This window comes from Mauremys reevesii, linkage group 10, assembly GCF_016161935.1.
Source record: "Mauremys reevesii isolate NIE-2019 linkage group 10, ASM1616193v1, whole genome shotgun sequence".
In the NCBI taxonomy this organism is placed as follows: domain Eukaryota; kingdom Metazoa; phylum Chordata; order Testudines; family Geoemydidae; genus Mauremys; species Mauremys reevesii.
Window position 1 is genome coordinate 35846295 of NC_052632.1, and position 25004 is coordinate 35871298.

The window sequence follows — 25004 nt, forward strand, 5'->3', positions numbered from 1 at the left end:
GAAGCCCTGCAGTTATGGCCCTGCTTCAGGAGAGCTGTATTCCCCATTGCTGCACAGACAGGGTACTGAACTGAAGTCCATGAAGCTACACCAGGGGTGAATTTGGCCCATTGACACTAGAAATGTGACAGTTGCTTGGATGGGATACAGCAAATGGGTGAGTTGAACAGTTTGCTCTCTGAGCTACTTCTATCTGATTGAGGGTTAAAACCAATAGAGCTACGTAGGGGGAAAGAGAGGAGTAGGGGAGGTAGGGGACAGAGGGTGATTCACACATAACAGGGTAGCAGCAAATGAGTTGGAGGTCAGCAGGGGCCAAACTGAGTTTTCTAGGACACTAAGGGCTGTGGCATGTGTATGGCCCCAGAGCTTTCGTGCTTAAGTTTCCTTGACAAGCGCAGAGGTTCGGTTCTACACACAGAAGTTGCACCAGTTTATTTAAAGGCGTATTTAAAAACTGGTGCAAAACCCTGTGTGGACACTCCTTATATTGCTTTAAACCTGGTTCAGATTGGTTCAACTTGTGTTGATAAATATACAGGCACAAGCTAAACCTGTATAGGCAGATTCAGATCAAATAAGTGTGTCCACATAAGGGTTTGCATTGATTTAACTAAATTGGTTTTTAAACAGATTTTAATGAAGCTGGTACAATTATTGCATGTGGAGAATGCCTAAGACATTTTTTGGCTGTCATTTTTCCTGAGTGGTATGTTATAGTTGTCACTGGATCCTACCAACAGGTTTTTGTTTACCTCAGTCCATGACAGTTTGTTAAAGAGAATAGAGATTACTTCAGCAATGCCAAAATGCCTTCTGTCACTTCATTAGATATGTTACATACCGGTATACTGACAGACTACAGAATTGTGGTTAGCAGTGTGTTTTTGAAATGGATGAGGACAATGGCTAGAATTCAGTTTGCTGCTTTGAAAAGGGCTTTGAGACAGTGTCTGCACATTAAAACGTGCATGTGAGTGCACAGCAAAGTTAAACTTTGGGGGTCTGATTCTGATCACAGTTACTATCTAGAGTAACCTCACTGAAGTCAATGGAATTACACAGCATAAAGCCAGGGTATAAGGACAATCAAGTCATCAGGGTTTAAAACAGAATTTTGCAAATAGTGCTATTCTCATGCAGAACCACAGAATGGCTCCAAATGGTTGCAGGATCATCTGTTCTACTCTAATAAATTAGCATCTGTAGCTACTGTTGATTATGAAATCTTTTTATGAAACGGGGCTGTTTTGTCTCATTGTCTCTGAAGTGTGTCTACATGATTGTGAAAGACATATATTATCCCATCTGCTTTTGAATGGACCCTCCATTCAGCCGTATGTTTCAAGGTAACAGATCAGATGAAATGTGAATTCTGCGGCAGATGAATGCCTTGGAGGCATCCTGCTTTGTCACAACATATAAAAAAAAAATCACTGAAGCCATTTTATTTCTTCACAGCAGGTCGTTTAAGCCCTGTCCATACTAGGGAAATTGCTAACACTGGCTCAGCTTTATTATCAACAATGAGAGCCCTAGGTAGGCATGCTGCCATCACCATTTTAATCGGTGTGTCATGTCATTTTCCTCAGAGCAGCTCTAATCAACATGGTGGTTAATATAGCAGCAGCAGCTGGTTTACAGTAGGGCTCCCATCATTGTTAATACTGGTGGAGCTGAATTGGTGCTAGCAACTGTGACAAACCGTTAGAAAATATCCCTAGGGTAAGACAGAACTTTAGAGTTGGCTTGGTCTCCACAAAATATGCCTGGAGTCCACATAAGTGCCTGTAGTTTCCATTGTTGCCACTAGAGGGTACACAGACACAAGACTAAACAGCTGTTGGCTTTAGCTCTCACCAGTGTTTCCCCCAGGAATTGAAATTAGGGGCGGGGGGGGGGGGCGGTGGTGTAATATTCGGTGGTGTGTGTGTGCGCGAGGGCCGACGAGGGTTGAGACTGTGAGGGCAAAGGTGGGCTGTATGGCACCATAGTAAAAACTGAACAATGTTTCACGACCATTTTATTAAATTTAACTCGTTTTAAAATCATCACAAAAATTAGTTGGCTACTCAAGCCTACTATGAAGCACTACATCTACATCTGTCTTGGTTTCTTCTTGTAATTTTGCACTCTTTGGTGTCTTCTTGTGTGTCCGTTACTTCCAGTCTTTCATGATATGCTCAGGATCAGGCAGAAGGCAACTTCTTTCAGAACACAAAATTCTTTTCAAAAGAAAAAGAATGCTCAGCTGTCACTGTTGTGACTGGGAGTAGCAAGAGATGAATTCCTACTTCTTTCATCCCAGGAAACAGCACAAAGATTGGGTTGAGCCACTAGTGATGATAAAGAAGTTGAAGTTAAATCTTCATTCGTTGGTCGTATGATATTCCACTCTGTGGTCAAAATTCTCTATTCTGATCACATAGCAGCCCTATTGCTGGTAGTGCCTCACTCCACTCAACTATAGGTGTTTTATAAGACAGGCATCTGTAAAAGCTACGTGGAGGTTGAGTAGAATCCAGAAATCGCTATTTTAGATTTGTAAGAATCAAGTCTGTGTATTTGTTCAGCTGACTTAAACACTTTTGGTCCTCTTCACTTAAGGAGTCAATATAAGTACCTTCATTAGTCAACTTCTGGACTGAAGTCTTTGCTTTTTCCAGTACATTTTCAATGGATATCTCTCTGATTGATCCAAGGGTAGCTTCTCTTGCTGGACAAAGATCTACTACTGTTGTAGCAGATGCCTGGATGACATTGTTTAATGAACCAAGTGGTTTCAACAGTAGACTTACAAGAGAGAGAATGGTGATAGTCTTCTCTGAACTTAGTAACAAAACTAGTGCACCAGCCTCACTACTTAGATCTGTCCTATCTTAGTGGATACTTTCCAAAGCCAGTAATAACGGTTGCAGTAATTTTAAGATAACAGCCAAGAATCGCTCATGAGAAAGCCAGCAGGTTTTCCCAGGTTGGACTAATTTGGACTTCAATCCCAGTGTATCTTCTATTTGTTTCCAAGACATTCAGTCCTTTTGGACTCTTGCTGAAAAATAGAGGATAAAAAGCCATAATATCTTTTGAAGATTCTGCAGCTTGTACTAGTGCTAGCTGGAGTAGATGGCCTTTGCAGTGTATATAGGAGAGGTTAGGGTTACACTCTTCTCTGAGAAAAGCTTGTACTCCACTATGTCTTCCAGAGAAGTTTGTAGCTCCATCAAATGCACAAGCAGCCCTCTGTTTGGGGTTCAATTTACAAGCATTTAACTCTTCTAAGATGTCACAGATGCTGCTGATGTGTCTTTTATAACCTGAACATCTAGAATGCATCTACTGGCCCACCACAGACATCAAGATAACATACACAATGACTTAATACTTGATGCCTATTTGCATTGGTGCATTCATCAGCCATGTATGCACATATTTTGAATATGGTGAGAGAGTTCTTCACTTTTTCAACTGCTGAGTGCACCGCATGCTTCTAGAGAGTCAGCTGAGTTTTTTCAGAAAGATAGTGAGCATTTGCCCGTCTTGTTTGAAACCAGTGTCCAGCTTCAGGATTAACAGGTGACAATGCACTTAACATTGGCCTCCAGTTTGTAGTGTGTGGCATCATACTTTCTATTTAAGCAAGAGATACAACAGCCATGCTGGTTCACATAAACTGAGTTGTGTCTCCAGCATTAACAGCCTCATTAAATTCTTCTAAAATTGGCTTTGACGGTAACTGGCTTATAAGGCTTTCTGCATGTTGGTGCAGTCCAGAGGCATGGTGCTTTGCAGCCTTTTCAAACAGGTTGTCAGTATTGGCTTGGCTGATCAGTCTGGCAAACCAAGCGCCTCCACTTTTACTATATAAATCCATGATATGCCCACGTCTAGAATACTGCGTGCAGTTCTGGTCACCCCATCTCAAAAAAGATATATTGGAATTGGAAAAGGTACAGAGAAGGGCAACAAAAATGATTAGAGGTATGGAACAGATTTCATATGAGGAGAGATTAAAAAGACTGGGACTTTCAGCTTGGAAGAGATGACTAAAGGGGGGATATGATAGAGGCTTATAACATCTTGATTGGTGTGGAGAAAATGAATAAGGAAGTGTTATTTACCCCTTCACTTAACACAAGAGCCAGGGGTCACCCAATGAAATTAATAGGCAGCAAGTTTAAAATAAACGAAAGGAAGTATTTCTTCACACAATGCACAGTCACTCGTGGAACTTTTTGCCAGGGATGTTGTTAAGGCCAAAATTATAACAAGGTTCAAAAAAGAACTAGATAAGTTCATGGAGGTTAGGTCCACCAATGGCTATTAGCCAGGACGGGCAGGGATGCAATACCATGCTCTGAGTATCCCTAGCCTCTGTTCACCAGAAGCTGGGAGTGGACGATAAGGGATGAATCATTCCATGTTCATTCCCTCTGAAGCACTTGGAATAGTCACTGTCAGAAGACAGGATACTGGGATAGATGGACCATTGGTCTGATCCAATATGGCTGTTCTTACATAAAATAATTATAATAATAAAAATAACGAAGAGTCCTTGTGGCACCTTAGAGACTAACAAATTTATGTGGGCATAAGCTTTCATGGGCTAGAACCCACTTCATCAGATGCATGGAGTGGAAACTACAATAGCAGGTATAAATACACAGCACAGAAAAGATGGGCATTGATATATCAAGCGGGAGGTCAGTCTAACGAGACAGTTCAATTAACAGCAGGATACCAAAGGAGGAAAAATCACTTTTATAGTGATAATTAGAGTGGCCCATTTCAAACAGTTGACAAGAGGGTGTGAGTAATAGTAGGGGGAAATTAGTATGGGGGATATTAGGTTTTGTAATGACCCAACCATAGTGGGAGGGATAGCTCAGTGGTTTGAGCATTGGCCTGCTAAACCCAGGGTTTTGAGTTCAGTCCTTGAGGGGGCCACTTAGGGATCTAGGGCAAAATCAGTACTTGGTCCTGCTAGTGAAGGGAGGGGGCTGGACTCAATGACCTTTCAGGGTCCCTTCCAGTTCTATGAGATAGGTGTACATCTCCATATATTATTTATTAAAACCACTCCCAGTCTTTATTCAGGCCTAATTTGATGGTGTCCAGTTTGCAAATTAATTCCTGTTCTGCAGTTTCACATTGGAATCTGTTTTTGAAGTTTTTTTGTTGAAGAATTGCCACTTTTAGGTCTGTTATTGAGTGACCAGGGAGATTGAAGTGTTCTCCTACTGGTTTTTGAATGTTATAATTCCTGATGTCAGATCTGTGTCCATTTATCCTTTTGCGTAGAGTCTCTAAGGTGCCACAAGGACTCCTCATTGTTTTTGCTGATACAGACTAACATGGCTACAACCCTGAAACCTATAATAATAAAGTTTAGTATAGAAACTCCCTAAGATAATGACCTCTCTCAAGATAGTGATGTGAGATAATGACCTTGACAAATAATATATTTTAAAAATTTTGGCCTACTAGGAAACATATTTATATAAGTTTCCCAGTCACAAATCTAGCATTCTGTAGTGAAGTCACTAAAACATAGTTCAATGCTTTGGCCGCTGTTGTTTGTCATGCCACCATTAACTCTAATGCTCCATTCTGCACTGTCACCTTCTGCTGCCACCTGCCACAGTGACCTCTGTGAGTCGGTCTCTCGAGGTTCCACCGAGCTCTCAAGTGATTCCAGTGCTCAGTAGGGGAACTTTGTTGCTAGTGCAGGCTGGGCTGTCTCTTGCACAGAAACACTGTCCCACAGCAGATCTAAGCACTTAGATCTGATTATCAGTGGTTTCATCTCTAGTGGTCACTTAACAAACCAAAAGACTCCTTATGAAGCCTAATCAACTCTCTTTCTAAACAGGAGAGAGAGACAGGTCCAGGGGTGAGCTGCAGACGGTTCGCAACGGTTCACGCGAACCGTTTGCTAAAATTAGATGCCGGACAGAGAACCGGATGCTAAAGTTCTCTGTCCGGCGTCTAATTTTAGCAAACGGTTCGCATGAACCGTTGCAAATTCTGCCTCCACCTCCTGCCATGAAGCTCCTCCTTGCTTCTCCTCCCCCACGGCTTCCCGTGAATCAGCTGTTCGCGCGAGAAGCCTGGGAGGGCTGAGAAGCAAGCAGGCTTCCCCGGCCCAGGAAGACAACGCTGAGGTAGGAAACTGGGGGCGGGGGGCGTGTGCCCCGGCCGGTCCCTGGCCGCGGCCCATCCCCGCCTCCCCGGCCGCGACCCTGCCCGGCCCCCCGGGGTCCCCGCCCGACCCTCCTGGCCGCGTTCGGCCGCGACCCTGCCCGGCCCGGGTCCCGCCCGACCCTCACCGGCTGCGGCATGGCCCCGTGTCCCCTCCCGTCCCTCCCAGCCCCATGTCCCGACGCCCCGAACCCCTCCCGGGTCCCGCCCGCCCGACCCTCCTGGCGCGTACCCCGCGGTCCCGGCCCGCGGTCCCGGCTGCGACCCTGCCCGGCCACCCGTCCCCGGGTCCCCGCCCAGCGTTCCGGCCCAGCGTTCCGGCCGCGACCCTGCCCGGCCACCCGTCCCCCGTCCCGCGTTCCCGGCGCGACCCTGCCCGGCCCCCATCCCGGGTCCCGCCCGACCCTCACCGGCTGCGGCACGGCCGCGTCCCAGACCCCCGAACCTCTTCCCGGCCGCCCGTCTCCACCTCACCACCCCCGGCCCTGCCGTGTCCCCACCTACCGGGATGCTTGGCTCTGGACACGGCCCCCCACCTCCAGCCCGGCCTGGCCCCGTGGCTCCAGCCGCCCCTGCTGTTTTGCCAGGGGGCCGGGCTCCGGCAGCGCGGGTCTGGGCGTGGCGGCGGCCCGGCTCCAGCTCTGGCCGCAGCCCTCCCTGGCTCCACCCGGCCAGCCACCTGGCTCCGGCCGCCAGGCTCCCTCCGCATCCTCCGGCTCCGGCCGCGCGACTCCTGTCCCGGCCCAGCCACGTCCAGGCCGCGCGGTAAGGGGGCAGGGAGGGGGTGTTGGAGAGAGGGTAGGGGAGTTTGGGGGTGGGGGGGTTAGAGGGCAGGGAACAAGGGTTCCCTGCCTTGAATGGGGGCAAGGGTCCCGGGGAGCAGTCAGGAAAGAGCAGGGTTGGATGAGGTGGTGGGGGCACTCAGGGACAGAGAGAAGAGGTAGTTGTATGGGGTAGGGGTTCTGGGGGGCCATTGAGAATGAGAGGAGGGGTTGGGTGGGGTGGCAAGGGGCAGTCAGGGGACAGGGAAGGGGGGATGGGTCAGGGGTCTCGGAGTGTGTGTGTCAAGGAACATGAGGGGTTGGATGGGGCACGACCCCCCCCCAAGGGGGGGGGAGGAGGGAACCCGTTGTTAAAATTTTGGAGGGAGGAGGGAACCGGTTGTTAAAAATTTGGCAGCTCATCACTGGACAGGTCAAATAGTGCCTGTGTCTCTTAGGCAGAGCCCACACCACCAAGCAAAACACCTGTGCCCCACCCTCTCTCTCTTCACTAGGATATGGCATCCAAACCTCCTGCTAAGGGAGTGCAGTTCAGTTGAGGGTGACCAGTGCTTAATTTGTAATGAAAGACGTGCTAGGGCTCAAGCAAATTTGTTACTTTCATAACTGATGTGGTAAGCCCAGAGGTGCCAGGGCTCTGAACTGCCAGGCCCAGGGGTCCCAGGGCTATGAACTGCCAAGCCTAGAGGTGCCGGGGCTCTGCCCTAGCACAAATTAAGCACAGAGGGAGACCCCCTCATTCAGTCAGGCTAAGTACAGTTCTGCTGCCCTTTACTCATACAATAAAGAAAACATTTCATGACCCCACATTTAATACTTAAGTGATTTGTAACCCAACACCAGCCAAAATTGATCACTTGGGCAACACAGCTCTGTCTGCCGGATACCTAGGCAGAGTGGGTGTGTTCATGTAAATACAGTCTGGTCCTGAAGCCTTTCTAACCACGACTGGCTCATCACTAGCTGTCAGGGGAGAGCTCATTCAGACCTTGCTTACAAATCATAATTTGAAATTATTATGTAGGCCAATATAGCCGAAACAAATGTGCCAACATTGTCATAAATAAACTGTATGAGGAAGCTAGTCTTTGTTCATACTTTTCAAATCTGTTATGCCTTCTCAGGTACGAGTATTTTCTCATATACTGTGTACTCTTTTAAAGTGTATATTAATGTTTCAATTTCAATTCAAATTTCCAACCAATGACTAAATTGGCAACACTGCATGTAACTGGGGAGGAGGGGTGTTGGGGAAATTCAGAGGTGTATACCCCCTGGGGGGGGTGTCTAGGGAAACCCCTGGCTCTCACTCCCAAGAAGTAGGTCTCCCTTGATGGCAGAAATGAAATGTTTTAAGAAGTCAGGGGAAGCCCAAGACCAAATGAATATGGAGTGTGAATTCTCTTCACTTCAGAAAAGGTTAATCCCTCGTGGTTGGAGTACACTGATAGAACAGTGCAAAGAAGCCACAGGGAGGAATGAACATGAAGATTGAATTATTCTCTGCCCTAATTATGGTATGTCTGATCTCTCTGTATGGACCAGGAGACATTAAACATTGCATCTGCCTTGTTAATACAATGGACATTATTAAAGGACAGTCAGCTCCCTTGCAGTAAAACATTTTTTTCTGCATTTGCCATAATTCAACACGAGGCCATGTTCAGGTATATTTACTGTAAACACAGTATTTTCCAGTGCAACTCCCTGGTGTCTGAAAACCTAAAGAGGAAAGAAAGATAGAAAAGTGAGACAACCACATTTGACTTTCAGTGTAATAAAACTAGTTTATTTACACAGTAACATGAATGCCACAAAGTACACAGCAAAGTACCACAGCAAACCAGAGTGTAACTGCCCCCTAATGGCAAAGGAAAGCTTGGAGTTTATACACTTATTTATATAGAATGTGTCAATATAGATATGAAGCACCAGATAAAGCAATGCAATCAGGAATTCCAAACACAAAGCTTACCCAGGACAATGGAGTCAAAATAAAAATAAAAATCTCTTATCTGAGGAATTTTAAGGAAATCCCATTTATAAAAGATCACCAGTTTAGGAATCTCTTATTTAAAAATAATTTTATCTCCTTTTATGAAAAACAAGTGTTTTTACACTTAAATGTTCAGCATAATTAAGAATTAAAAGAAAAAAACACCACAAGGATTTGAGCTGCAAAACTTTCTGCAACCAACAAAGCAAAGAAAAAGAACCAGAGTTTTGAAATAGTTTTTCATAAAGAGGTGTCATTGGTTTTATGAAACTGGTATGCTAAAATTCAAGCAAATTTACAGCATATATTACATGCTGTATATAATATATATACACACACACAAAACAAAAGAGGGGCAAAGTGAATCTTTTGTAGTACAATAAAATTTATATATATATATGAACATATATTTCTCTCATATAAAAAACATTCCAACCTCTTCTAAATCCCTGAAACCTTCTTCCTGGATTTAAGAAAACAAAGGATGAGATGGCTCCTCTTAAACTGAAGTGTAAAACAAGTTCTTTAGAATAGCGAGATGCTTAGGTACAGATAAGTTGAGTATTTCATGCCCCACAGCCATTTCTGAAATCTTCTGTAGACTTAATTCAGTCTCTAACTAGCTGTTGAGTGGAGTGCCAAACATCTAATTCAGTGGTTTTCAAACTTTTTTCCTGGCAACCCAGTTGAAGAAAATTGTTAATGCCCACAACCCAACGGAGCTGGGGATGAGGGGTTTAGGGTGTGGGAGGGGCTCAGGGCTGGGGCAGAGGGTTGGGGTGTGGGGGTGAGGGCTGCAGGGTGGGGCTGGGAAGGAGGGGTTCAGGGTGTGGGGGGGCTCTGGGCTGGGGATTGGGGTGCAGGAGGGGTCAGGGCTCTGGGCTGGGGGTGCAGGGTCTGGGCTGGGGTGAAGGATGAGGGGTTTGGGGCGCAGGAAGGGGCTCTAGGTTTGGAGGGGGCTCAGGGCTAAGGCAGGGGATTGGGATGTGGGCTTACCTTTGGTGGCTCCTGGTTAGTGCAGTCAGGATGCAGAGGCAGGCTACCTACCTGTCCTGGCACTGCGGAGTGTGCTGCCCCCTGGAAGCGGCCAGCAGCAGGTCTGGCTTTTTGGTGGAGGCACACAAGTGGCTCCGCATGGCTCTCGCCCACAGGCACCCCTCCCCCCAGCTCCCATTGGCTGGTTCCCGGCCCATAGGAGTGTGGAGCCAGTGCTCAGAGCGGTGGCAGCACATGGAGCCCCGTGGCTCCCCTGCCTAGAAGCCGAACCTGCTGCTGGCTGCTTCCAGGGTGCAGCACGGTGTCGGAATAGGTAGGCACTGGTCTGCCTTAGCTGGGCAGCACTGCTGATGGGACTTTTAACCTCCTAGTCAGAGGTGCTGACCACAGTTGCTAGGGTCCCTGGGTGCTGAGCAAGGCGACTCAGTACCTTACATGCCGCAACCCACTACTGGGTTGCGACCTGAACTTTGAAAAACACTGGTCTAATGCAAGGAGGCTTATAGAAAATAATTTAAATTCATAAAAGAAATCTCCCAAGCACAAAGTTCTTTATCCTATGTCTATTCAAACCATAATCCTTCAAATAGTGCCTCAAAGTGAATATATAATCTAGACAAACATCTAGTAGAAATTCTTCATAACACAACAAATAGTCAGGAGGAGGGGTTATGAGACTTCTCTATGGTTCTTTCAGAGTTGTAGTCACTTTACATTAAAAGTTCTGCCCAGAGTTTCTTTTACAGAAGCATTTTTAATTGTTTTTTCCCCTGCTTTTTAAATCTGTTTGGAATTTATGTGCTGGTTTATGGGCCATCTCCACTGAACTGAGTTTTGGGAACAGTATGATTAATGAAGCATTTAAAGTTCTGCTCTACATTTCTTTGGTATGATCTACTATATATTTAAATAATCTCAATATAAAAGCCTCTTTTAGTTTAATCTAAGGGAATGATTTGGTGCAGCAGATCTCACAGGATATGTCTACACTGCAATGTAAGGCCAGGATTAGTGGGATTCAGGAACTGAGACCCTGAGTTTGCAAGCCCAGGGACTGAGCATCTACACTGAATATTGACCATAGGTTTAGAATTTCTGCACCTGGGCCTCCAGCGTCCACCCTGCAGTCCACAGATTCTGTTCCACTCATAGCAATGTATATGGGCTGCACTACGCAGCAAGCTCCTCTTTAAATGGACAGGATTTGACGGAAGGGCTGAGAGTGTACTCTGGGATTTCAGGACTTGCAGCAGCATCACTTCCATTAAATCAGTGTAAACTTGATGATCCAGTGATGTGGGGAGTACTACCCATTTACTACACCTGCCAGGAAACAATGTTCAATCTGTATTGAGTTGGGTGGGTGGGGAAGTGTGCTGAAGGGTTTGATATAGCTGTCTATAACTGCTCCCAAAGGCAAAACACTCTCTCATTGGCTTCAGGGAGAGAAGGACTAGGTCCCTAGTTGAAAACAGGAAAAAATATTAAAATATACTCATTTAGGTAAGGCTTCTGAATGGGGTAATGCCTTTGAGATATTTCTATTTCAGCAACAACTGACAAGTTTTTCAGACAAAAGCTAGGGAGCGGGAGTAGGAAACATCTGGGTAAACCTCCCCAGTGTTTGATTGCCAACACACACTAGATTTATTTAAAGTATATATTCTTCCCTCTAACCTATCAGAATCCCCTTGGTCTACAATGTCCAGATGATGCATGCAGATCCTGTGGTGCTGTTGGCAGATCCCTAAAGAAAATCTGGAGTGGATGTTGGAGCTTGAAAGATGGTAGGATAATGTCAGACCTTCTGTAAATACTATGTACACACTGGATTGCAGATTGGGATTTCCAGCACCATAGTATTCCAATAAACTGAGATTTCTTACTTCAGTACTGACTTCTTAGTCTTCATTTGACATCGGAATTTTAAAAAGAAGCCTTGTCTCTATTTTCTGACATTCCAGAGCCCTTAGAAAAAATTCTGCATTCTCTCATTTCTGGAGATTTCCATATGAGCTTTTGTAGTGGCTGTGGCATCTATATTCTGTCTAGATGTTCACCTGAACCATATATATTCACTGGACCAGATCTGAGGCTTGGAAGATAAACTGGGTTTACTTATTCATTTTTTAGGAAACACACAAGAAATCCATATTCTATAACAGATTCTTGTTTTCCAAAACTCCCAAATTAACAGTGGTTTGCATCAATGCCTCCACAGCATATAGATGTGTGTGCAGCACATCAACTATATATAATATGAGGAGCTGCACATCTTACACACATTCTCTTCTTCCCAAGCTATTCAGTCTCTTCATCTTCTGGAGTTGGAGTATCTGTAATAGATTGTCAAAGCAATAGGACTCTTGAATTTTAGTGTATTATGTCTAAACCAAGTGACATCTCATCTATTTCTCACCCAGCGCTGAGTCTCAATTTCAGATGTGAAAAATCCAGAGGCCTGCTGTCATTTGGGGTTTATTTTGGTACTGTGAGCAACTTCAAAGGAACTTGTTCATGTAACTGACCTTCCAGAAAATGTTCCTTTCATTAAATTGATTAACTCAGCATCATATGAAGTGCACCATTTTATCTTGTAGTCATCTTTTTATATTTATGGGTATGTCTACACAGCAGTTGGGAGGTGTAAGGTTCAAGCTAGCGCCTAAAAATAGCAGTACAGCCACAGCAGCATGGGTGGTGGCTTGGGTTAGTTGCCTGAGTTCGTATTGAGGGCGTGGGGGTGTGTGTCAGATGGGATGATACTTAGGTGGCTAGCCTGAGGCATCGTGGCAAAGCTGCTATTTTTAGCACGTATCTCTCTATCCACACTGGGAATCACAGTGTGTATACATACCCTGTGTGGTACCCAGCTGGTGTGTATGCATACCTTATGTAGGCAGTATTATTTATAGGGCTGTTAGCAGGTGGAGAGAGATTCTGACTGATTCTCTCCATTACTATTCTAATTCTTTGACAAGGCACTATACATTGTGCATTCAATTGCTGATGTAAATTGTTCCATCCAAAATGTTAAAAAGATTTTTAGTGGCTCTAAAAGCTTCAGGAACCACTAATTCTAATTCTTCATCAAACAAATACATGATTTTCCAGATCTTATTTTGAACTTGAAAATCTGTGTAATTTATATTTAAAAAATAGTGAAATGGCAGCTTTTAGTAATAGAAAAATATATATTTACAGTCAATACTGTTATCTTAGAATTGCAGCTCTTCTCATTTCTTGAACTCAACTAAAAGTGCTACGCTACTTAAAAATCCAAACTCTGTGCATGTGTATGTCCACATGCAAGTACATAGGCAGGAGTCCCATTCCTGATACATAAAGAATCCCATTGACAAGGGAACAGGTTTTTTTTCTCATTTGTTTAGAAATGAAGCTGTAGCAACCCCCCCCTTTTTTTGCTTTTGTTTGTTTACAGTCAATTTCATGCATACATTCTCAGATATTTGTGCAGTGTGGTTCTTAATCAGCACGGAGGACCCCCATAAACAGAGTTATGATCCTCAAGGATGTCTGCCAAAGCAGCCCCAGAACCACCAAGGAATGGAAGCTCTTGCCAGTTTGTGTTTGTCCTCGACCATTCTTTTGTTCTTAAAAAGAAAAAAAAAATCACAATTGATTTTACAAATTGCTAAAGGTTACCCAGTGCTGCACAATAAAGAGAGCGGTAGTGAACATTCATCCATGCTTGATTATACTGCAGAACTAAAATGAGTACTGGTTTAAATTTAATCACAAACAATATGAACTGAAATTAGAGATCTAAAGAACAAAGACATATAAAGGCTTCGGACCAGCTGTGTTAAATACATACGGTTGTAAAACATTCAATATTAAACTTTGCATGTGCGTGTTGACATGAAAGTGACACTGAGAACGTGTCCACATACACAAAAAAAAGAAAACCCAACCAAACCAGGCGGCCTAAAGGAATGTGCCTACTGCAATGGCCAGTGGTCCATGTGCTGCTCATACAGCATATATTTGTTAGGTGAGAAGTTATGTGCAGATAGGTGCCACTTAAAAAAACAACAAAAAAACAAAAAACAAACACTAAACCAGACATGGGGAACAAGAAGAAGCAGTGTCCTGTGTAGTTTGCAGGTAGCATTTAAGTGAGCTATCAACTCATGCTCAGTGTATATAAGCCACAAGGCATTACACGATTCTGTGCCCACATGAAACAGGGCTTTGTACAATTCTTTGTAAAGGCTTCTACTACAAGTTTGTTCGGCATTATGTAGAAAGCCTCTTTCCCAAAGTGGTGGAAGTCATCAACTCCATGCACTGCATTTGTGCTTAAGTGCACTGCACTCTTTTTGCATTAATGCTGCCACCCCCATTAACTCTTTGCGATTTTTTAAGTGATACATATCACATTAAAATACATGATCCTTATCCTTGCCTGATCCCTCTCTGATACAGATGAATCAGACAAAAGGATATTTCATCAGAAAGCTTAAAAACATTTAAAAAATCCACAAAAATATTCTATATATTACTGCACAATCAACGTAGGCTTCCACATACCACAAAGCTTGGCTTGGACAGATGCCAAATTTCAGCCCCTTCAAATATGCGGTGTGTACATGGAGCTAGTTTCACTGACCTCATGCCTGCAGGACTGTTTGTTCAGTTTCCATGCATCTGGTCCAAGCATGCATATGCTATAAAAAGTGGCTATTTGTTTTCAAGACTGAAGTAAACTGATTTCTCACAGATTTAACAAACAATGAAAAATGAAATATCAATCCATATAAACATGTAACTCTGCGCATTTATGTGCCAGGAAAGTAAAGGAAGGGTTTGCAGATCTAGCATCAGGTAAAGTCTGGTAAGTAACGTAAACACTGTAATATACAGATTTTAAAAAATACATACAAGAATTGCACATATATCCATAGAAGAGAAGCACAGGCTCAAAACTTGGGCTATATGCTTTCCACCACCCTTTCGTTTGCCCCCATTGTGTTCTTCAGAGATATTTGAGACAACTGAGAACCTAGCAATACTGAGCAAAGAGAGCATCTGTATGATTGTAGGCGTTCCATAGGAAAGGTCGCTATCTCAGGGAAGGAAACCAGCAGCTGCCTCTAAAGGTGAAAAGTTCCTTCAGGTTGGACTTTTTTTTTTTTTTTTTTTTAAACCTGTCACCTTAATACCTACTAGTGCCTCCTTACTCTAAAACTATATCTGCAATGATCTCTGAGCTATGTCGACAGCCATTCCATTTTTAGGGTGTTGTCTGAAGCAGCTAGTACACTAGTAAACATTAGTTACTGATAGAAGATTTGCAGCCAAATACTGCTGTGGGGAAAATAGATCAGGTCACTGTTAGTTACAGCTGCCAAACTTTACAGGTCTCTCAGTAATTAAATAGCAGTGTTTGCCCCTTTGTTCTCCCACAGAGAAATGCATCTGAAGTAAAACCATCTCCATGAGGCCTGTTAGAATTGTTTAGCACTTGTCTGTGTAGCTATCTCCTGCCAACACACCAGCACTGCCAATTCAGTCCTGCTTTGCAATATGCCACAAGTGGCTAGCAAACCAAAATAAAACACAAAGAAGGAGGCTGCTGTTTTGATACCTGATGCATAGCAGCAACTGAAGGAGGATTGGTTATGTAATTTCAGTTCATTTCAAGCCCAGGGTTTAGTGCCTTTTAGAGTGGGAGGGATGTTTCAGTTGTTCTTGGTATGTTATGTTACTCTTGTTTAACACTGTTATATCTACAATACATGACTATCCGGTCCTATATACTGGTGGGAAGAGAAACATGCATGTTCTGTTTGCTTTTCAGTGGAGATATTACAGGTACATGATCATGGGCTGATTAAGGCAGGATCCTTGGAATCCAGGACCCGTGATCAGAAGGGATATGGACAGCTAGCAAGTCAGAGTAGGCAACAATATTGGACACTGATGATTGCTGCCTATTGATTACTTGCTGGGATCAGAGGACTACCCCAGTTGTGAGGAAAATAAAGAATTTAAGAGTAGGAGTAAAATAAAAATCTACCTGAATGAGGAGACTGTGTGGATGAGCCTCATCCTAGTCTGAGAGGCAGAACCTTTCACGGGGGACGGAGCAGAGGCAATATTTTTGTGGTCAGAGGCTCTTAACTTTGGTGGATCATTTGATTCACATTTATGATGAATTAATCTCTGTTGATGGTCATAAATGGTCACTGCTTTTTCTGCAGATGCTACCACTAGAAATGGAAGGATCCATCCAGAGGAGATGGGGAATTCATTCTCTATAGTAATATAAAAATAGTGGGCTCCCTAAGATTTCTCTCTCCCCTTTTTCAATCTGTTGAAAAATTAATCCAACCTAGGAGGTATATAATCCAATTGCAACCATTGTACATATGATTAAACATGGAAGGCCTAGGAATTGAATAAAGTCTCCATCGTATCTTCAATCGGAGACAGTATTTCCAATTAGAACCTATTTGCTCAGGGTTGCTTGCTTTAAGATGTAGGCTATTTTTTTCAGCAGTTGTGCAAAGTGTGAACCCTGGAATAAAGAGGGTGGGAGCAGAATAGAGCAAGGAGTAGGGGGTTGAGGAAAAGCAACAGCTTGTACAAACTAGTGTTGCTGCATGATTTTCACAATGCGACTGAGTGAGTCTGTAGTGGCAAATGCCAGATATTGAGAACAAAGCCAGTCTTCAAGGCTGACTCCACACTCCCTGTCCAAGGACTTCTCTGCAAATTTGATCATCAGCAGCGTCCGTTTGATGTCAAGCCAGTTCTGCAGCACAGCATCCTTCCGTACTGGGCTGGAACATGAGCTCAGAGTGTGGAACAAATCCTCACGTGGACCCCATAACAAACACTGAAGGATTCCCTTGGCCTCAGAAATAAGGATTCTCTCTGAAGGGTTGGGATTAAGCAGGCAGCTGGCGAGTTGCTGGAGCCCATAGGAATAGAGGGAACGGGAAGGGATCCTGGGGAGGTCAGCACGGGTATACTCCTTCTCCTTCAGCTCTGGATTCTCATCAAAGGGGTTGGGCAAATGCAGCATTTCATAGATGAGGATGCCAGTTTGGAACTCATCACACTTTTTGTACTGTGTGGCAGTGATGATCTCAGGGGCCAGGCGGGATTGGTCCCGTAGCACCTCTGGATCTACCATATGTCTCTTTTGCTTGGCCTGTGAGAAATTGCTCACAATTAGCCTGGCTGGGCAAGCTGCGTTGGGATTGGGCTCCAGAGGCTCATAGTTCAGAAGGTCTCCCCTTGGTCTGTAGTGAACCAAAAGTAGGTTCTCCAAGCGCAGATCACAGTGTGTGATGTGATAGGGTTTCAGGTGCTCCAGGCCTGAACACAGCTGTAAGAGCAGTAGACACACCTGTCTTTCATAGAAGTCTGGGTTATTTGCATGGCGAGCTGTGGACTCTCGCACAAAGTCAGCCACCGTTAGGTATGGTACCTCCCGTGTGATGACCACAACACGGCTGCGCTGCTTGCTGATGGTCCGCTCACTGCCTGAGTTGTCTTTCTGTGAAGCCTCCAAACAGGAAGGGATTTCTTTGTTCTTTTGCTCATCTCCTACCTCGTCTTCCTGTTCATCTTCCTCCTCCACCTCAGGTGCATTGGGATCCTCCCATGGAAGGAGGCGGAGAGGTACATCAGCTAAGAAATGGCCACAGTCCTGTTGGATGTTAAAGTTAATAGCCAGACTCTGTCTGATAGCCAAGCTGTGGTAATACTGCTGGGATTCTTTAGCTTTGCTCTTACAAATCTGTTGGCAGAAAAGAGCACAAAACCAAAGTCAATTATCATAACTTTTCATTTGTAAATGTTTTTTTCTTTTTAAATGTGCACAGGGCTGGCTGCTGCCAACCCCACCCCAAATACTGGAAATTAGGGAGAGTTAAGCTTAAAAACCCTCCCCTCTGCCCTTTGGGAGCATACATTGAAACTCTTATATGTTTTTATGCATCTTACATTGATGGCTTTTTGGAGTGAAAGCTAAGGACTCTATTTTCAAATATATCATATCATGAAGTATTAAGTGATGACACAGCCCACTGGAGATTTTATTTTATATATTTCTCACAGAATCACAGAACTGGAAAGGACCTCGAGAGGTCATCTAGTCCAGTCCCCTGCACTCATGGCAGGACTAGTATTATCTAGATGATTTCTGACAGGTGTTTGTCTAACCTGCTCTTAAAAATTTCCAATGATGGAGACTCCACAACTTCCTTAGGCAATTTATTCCACCCTGACAGGAAGTTTTTCCTAATATCCAACCTAAACTCCCCTTGCTGCAATTTAAGACCATTGCTTCTTGTCCTATCTTCAGAGTTTAAGAAAAACAATTTTTTTCCCCTCCTCCTTGTAACAACCTTTTACATACTTGAAAACTGTTCTCGTGTCCCCTCTGTCTTCTCTTTTCCAGATTAAACAAACCTCATTCTTTTTGAAAAAATTGGGAGTACTTGTGGCACCTTAGAGACTAATGCATTTATTTGAGCATAAGCTTTCGTGGGCTAAAACCCACTTCATCGGATACATGGAGTGGAAAATACAGTAGGAAGATATATATACCCAGAGAACATGAAAAAATGGGTGTTGCCATACCAACTGTAACAAGAGTAATCAATTAAGGTGGGCTATTATCAGCAGGGAAAAAAAACTTTTGTAGTGATCATCAGGATGGCCCATTTCCAACAGTTGACAAGAATGTGTGAGTAACAGTAGGGGAAAAATTAGCATGGGGAAATAGCTTTTACTTTGTGTAATGACCCATCCACTCCCAGTCTTTATTCAAGCCTAATTTAATGGTGTCCAGTTTGCAAATTAATTCCAATTCTGCAATTTCTCATTGGAGTCTGGTTTTGAAGTTTTTTTGTTGGAGTATTGCGACTTTGAGGTCTGTAATTGAGTGACCAAGGAGGCTGAAGTGTTCTCCGACTGGTTTTTGAATGTTATAATTCTTGACATCTGATTTGTGTCAATTTTTTTGTGTGTAAACCTACTGACCGCTATACTTACCTACATGCCTCCAGCTTTCATCCAGACCACACCACATGATCCATTGTCTACAGCCAAGCTCTAAGATACAACCGCATTTCCTCCAACTCCTCAGACAGAGACAAACACTTACAAGATCTCTATCAAGCATTCTTACAACTACAGTACCCACCTGCTGAAGTGAAGAAACAGATTGACAGAGCCAGAAGAGTACCCAGAAGTCACCTACTACAGGACAGGCCCAACAAAGAAAGTAACTGCCATGTACACTGGCCAAAGCAGACAGTCTCTACGCTCAAATACCTAATTCTTTGCAGGATTGGGACCTAAGTGATCAGCTGGTATAACTACAGCAGTACTTTCTATGTGCAAAGCTCAGATTGAGGGAAGACAAGAAGAGGTTGGTTTTTGGATTTTGATGAGGCTAAAGCTTGGTTTAACTCATGTCTAAACAATGTGAAGGAAGAACAGATTGATTAGAGTATAGATGGGCCAGAGGACAATTATGGCACAGTATTCTTTCAGATTTTCAGTAAAATGTTTTGATATGGTGTAGCATTTTTCTGTATATTAATTAATATGAATGTATGGTATCATGTGTTTCTTGCAATTTCTTACAATTTTTGGGAATACTTGGCAGCTGTCTGTTTTTTCTAATATAGAATCCAAAGTCATTTGGACAAACTGTAATTCGGGGGGGGAGGGGAGGGGAAATCATTTCTTTGGAATTTTGTCTTTACTATTTGTTAATCACTATGATTTTACTGATGATTGTGATTGAAAGTGATAAATAAATGGAAAAAGTGGATCGTTAGATTGATAATGTGTGCTGAGTATGTGAGTTTAGTGCTTGAGCTATAGCAATGCTCTTTATATTAGGGAAAAAAACTGGGGTGTCATTAGAAAATCCATTTCAAACAGCTTCATGTTAGACTGTGGTCCCTTCATGCACTTTCAGCAGCAGTTCTGTAATGCTACCACACTATGTCTGAAAACAACCATCTTTGAGGCCTGTGCCATTATCATCAGGATTTTTTTTAAGATGGTGGTGGCTCTGGACATTTTGGGAAGTTATAAATGCCTGTAATGAAGGCAATGGATCCCCCAACAATCATATTCTCTCTGTAGAGACTCACTGATACTCTACTTATTTAACAGCTAAATCATTGAACACTTAGGCCTACATTGTGTCTCTACATCCACTTCCCACAGTAGAGGCCAATCACTATGGTAGGAGATCTTAGAGACAGACACAAAGGCTCTGGGAGTGCAGGCCAGAGCAGTGGCTGTTATGCCTTTTACAGGATACAGTATGTGCAGCTTCCTGTGCCAGTCTAGTTCTGATGGCTAGTACAGAGGGAAAGTGCTGAACTTGCCTCTCCATATTCACTTTAAGAAGGCTAGTTCAATAGCCATGCATAATAATTACATTCCACGAGTCCAGGGCTCTGACTAGCTTTCCTTCAGTTATTGTGCAAGGTGAGTCAGACTGGCCCTTAATAATAATAAAAAAAAAAGTATGTTTTTCATCTTTTATGTGTTTACACTATTAGCAACTCTAAATTACTGAGAGATTAAGTCCTCTGTGTTTGCCGATCAGAAAAGTGCACTGTCAGATAATCATATGCAATTAGATATGCTAGGTGACTACATTTTTGATGCAATCCTCCTCCCTCTGACCCTGTGAATGTTCCAATACATCACAAATACCTGAGCCTCCCAAAACACAGACACACTGGAGTTTAAATTGCCTGTTCATCACTGTTGTGTACACACAAAGCAAATTTACAAAATGCATTTTCTAGTCAATTTTATTTAAAAAGGAAAATGCACCACTTTCAGGAGTGAATGCTGATTGTTACTATGTCTGAGCACTGGCTCTTTGTAATTTACTCTCAGAAATGCATTTTTAAATGGTTGGAGAAAGGTGAGCTAATCCTAACCTCACCAATAGACTATCCCCCAAAGTCTTTTAAAAATACAGGAAGTGATAGTGACTACGTGGCCCTGACCTTGAAAACATGCATGAAGTGAAATGTGTCAGCTGACAGTCTTGGAGAATTAAGTCCCCTGCTTCATTAAAGAACTGGTACAGTATAGGCAGCAAAAGGGGTGGCTTGCTGCACACAACACCACTAATGTGCCTCAAACTTCATCTGGAAAAACATTTTGAAGGTGTGTGAGGGTAGTTCAGTTTTCATACCAGTTAAGTCTTTGGCCTCTTCCTTGGGATGGGCAGAAAGGGTGACAATTCATTCCAGTTGGGGTGATGTTTCTCTGTGATGTGGGACACTTATCTATAAGAAATGGACTAAAGATCCACAGCCCATTTTGCATAGGCCATCAAAATGCTGTCAGACCAACTTTTTGTCACTGCTGAATTGGAACTGGCAACCTGGAGGTGCAAGGCTGCATACCTCATTTCTAATCCATCAAGCCATCCAGCCCCCTGAATTTAATTTAAAACCAGAGAGATTAGAAAAAGTAAAGTGGTGTGTCCCTTTTCTATCCAAAAGTGCTCTTCAGTTTCCATATTGAGTTCTATGCAAGGCATCTCCCTTCATTTTATATTTCCATTCCATGCTTTGATATTTGTAACCTGGTTTGTGTTTCTGCTCTCATGACGACAGATGAACACCTGACTTTACCCATGCTAAAAATAGCAACTTGTTAGTCCTGTTCAGTGACTGTTTGTCATTAAACAATTGGAAGAAAGGATGTATTGTTTTCAGAGTGAGATGGGAGAAGTAAATTGATTAACTCCACCAAGCCAATGAAATTTACCACTAGTCTGACAAGTTGTACTGTGAAACCAGTGTTACCAGGTGTGTGTGTGTATGAATTTTAATGTATTTATTTATTGCCTTTAACACCAATGAAGAATATTCTCTTGTGCTAGGAAAAAAGTTTATAATAAATAATCATAATCAAAAGAGAGCAACTCTTTGAATTTATATCCTGACATTTGCAGTAGATTATGTATAGATTAAGGCTCAAAATGATCTATGCAGACCAAAATTATACATCACTCCAAGTCATCTGAGCTGCTTCACAAGGAAATGGTGTTTCTATGTATTCAACCCAAGTGGCACTGTATTTTCCTCCATCTGTGACTTTCAGAAGAGCAATAGAATGAAGGGTGGTTTTGGTACAGGATGGTTTATGCGTGTGTGTGTTTGGTAACACAGAGTTCATAATCCATTTACCTCACCCAAAGAGTTACAGTTAAATATATAGATATCTCCAGATCTCCACATTACGATTTTTCATATGATAGGTGTCTCATTAATCTTGATTATTGAACCTCTTATGATGTTAATTTAGATAGGAGCATTAAATTCTAGGAAATAATTACTGTGCTCACGCAGCAACCATTTTTCAAATATTAATAACTTGGGGGTTTTTTTTAATACCAAAATGACCTAGCCCAAATTATAAACTACTTACCCAAAAAGAGTTTCATTTTAAAAGTCAAACTTATTTTTTGTAAGAAAAGTACAAAATAGCATCTGTAAATAACTACTGTACAACATTTTATTTCACTCAAAGAGTCTTGGAACGATCCTCAAAGCCTCCTAACCAGGGCCGCCCAGAGGATTCAGGGGGCCTGGGGCAAAACAGGGGAGCTGCGGCGCTTGTACTCAGCCGGTGGCGGTCCAGGTCTTTGGTGACATTTTGGCCACGGGGGGCCCTTCAGTTGCTCCGTGACTTCGGCAGCACTGAAGGGCCCCCCGCCACCGAAATGCTGTCCGAAGACCTGGACCGTCGCCAGGCCAGGGCTTGTGAGGCCCGTGGCAAATTGCCCCACTTGCCCCCCTCTCTGGGCAACCCTGCTCCTAACTAGCTCACAGTGATGCTACTTCAAGCAAAGGTGAGCTGGGATGCATTTACTTTTGAACCCATCTATGCATCTCTATTGGATGACACAGAAGGATTGCTAAATAGCAATACATGGGTTTATTTTAATCCCCATCTCATAAGAGCCCAGAAGCAAGGGATCAAGACTAACTCCTGAACTCCAATACCTCATATTACACTGCTAGGCAGCCCTTTTCCCTCTCCCCACTGCATCTGCCTTTTTTTTTTTAAACTGCCAAATTATTTTTGAAATTTTGATTCAGAAGTTTTTATGGGCATCTACTACTCCAATGGAAGATGTCAACGTGCCACACCTCTCAATTATTTTTTAATTGCTACCAAGTTTAGAACAGCAGCAGACCAAGCAACATAATTTGCATGAACTATTAACCTCTGAAAATATGGACTTTAAAATTAGAGTTGGTCCTGAGGTGTAAAGTTCCAATCCAGCTCCAATCTCTCCCCAAATTTGATGTATAGGTGTACATAAATGTTTGGAGTGTTTAAATCTGTTTTTTGTTTTGTTTTATTGTAAGGGGGGTGGGGTAGTGAGGGGAGATCATGGCCACTGGGGAAATCCGGATCCAAATATAGATCCAAACTTCCAAGTTCAAGAGTTTTTTAGATCTGAGGTATTGTTTCAGGCCACCATCGTTATTTAGAATGAAATATTACACACTCTCCTGTACAGCAACACTATAGGTTACTGTTGTAGCCAGGAGATATACAGTTAAGACTAAATCCTGTAACCATTGTAATCAATGGCAAAATGATGAATGACTTCTTCAACAGAAAAAAGATTTCCCTGTAGTATTTTGTTAAAGATGACAACCAATCACTTTTAATGAAACTTCAAAATGTAATGACACTTTTGAGACTAAGTGGCACTATTGGGAGAAAACATCAGGAAAAATTCTCATAAGGTCCTTGTTCTATAAGGAGAAAATGTATGTGTATTGTGATGGAGCAAGGCCGGATGGCTACAGGAAAGTACTGAGGAGCAGGTATGTTAGCTCCAGGCTAAGCAAATCCCTAGTACCATGGGAACCAAAATGGCAGTTGCTCCAGGCTAATCAAGGCACCTGGGGCCAATTAAGAACTTTCTAGAAGGCACCGGAGAGAGCTACATTGGTTGGAGCACCTGCAGCCAATCAGAACAGACTAATCAAGGCACCTGGGGCCAATTAAGAACTTTCTAGAAGGCACCGGAGAGAGCTACATTGATTGGAGCACCTGCAGCCAATCAGGACAGGCTAATCAAGGCACCTGGTATAAAAAGGGGAGCTCACTCCAGTCTAGGGAGGAGGAGCCAGAGGAAAGAAGTGCGCATGAGGAGCTGGGAGCAAGAGACACAAGGAACTAAGAACTGAGAGGGGGTACTACTGGAGGATTGAGGAAAACACCATACAATCAAGCAGCATCAGACACCAGGAGGATCCTGTGGTGAGGATAAAGAAGGTGTTTGAAGGAGGCTATGGGGAAGTAGCCCAGGGAGCTGTAGCGGTCAAGCAGCGGTTACAAGTAGCACTATAGAGACTGCTGCAATTCACAGGGCCCTGGGCTGGAACCCGGAGTAGAGGGCAGGCCCGGGTTCCCCCCTAGCCCCGCTACTCCTAATCAGACATAGGAGTAGTTGATCCAGACTATGGGTTTCATCCAAGGGGAAAAGCACTGAGGGGAAGAAATCCGCCAATAAGCGCAGGACCTACTAGAGGAGAGGAGGAACTTTGCCACAACTGGTGTCAGAGGTGGGATCTTTGGTGTGCACAGCGCGGCGGAAGAAGGAGGGTGATTTAAAAACACACACACACACAAAAATAAAAAAAAAGGAAGGGGGTTTACAATTTGTTACCACAATGGATGATGTAGTACGGGCACTGATACAAGCCACGGCGGCCCAGCAGGAGGCTACCCGTGTCCAGGCAGCTGCCCAGCAAGAAGCAGTGTGGCTGCAGCAAGAAACTAATTGCCTGTTGATGCTATGTTGCAAGAACTGGTAAGCCAGGTAAAGACCCTTGCAGAGCTGAACCGTGGGCATGATGGGACGCGGCTCATACGGGCTAACCACTGGCTGCAGAAAATGACGAGGGAAGATGATGTAGAGGCATACCTTCTGGCCTTTGAGAGGACAGCCCTACGGGAGGCCTGGCCTCGAGATCAGT

The 25004-nt window shown here is 43.5% G+C and overlaps 1 protein-coding gene across 19 annotated transcripts in view; it reads right to left on the reverse strand.

The window, feature by feature from the left end:
* Positions 1-13592: 13592 nt before the first annotated feature.
* PEAK1 (pseudopodium enriched atypical kinase 1) overlaps positions 13593-25004 on the reverse strand; it is a 261455-nt gene continuing 250043 nt past the window's right edge. For all 19 annotated transcript variants that reach the window (XM_039493412.1, XM_039493411.1, XM_039493409.1 and 16 more), the window contains one exon: positions 13593-17746. In XM_039493412.1, coding sequence (XP_039349346.1) covers positions 16589-17746 — 1158 coding nt within the window. In that variant the 3' untranslated portion in view covers positions 13593-16588. The remainder of the gene's footprint in view (positions 17747-25004) is intronic.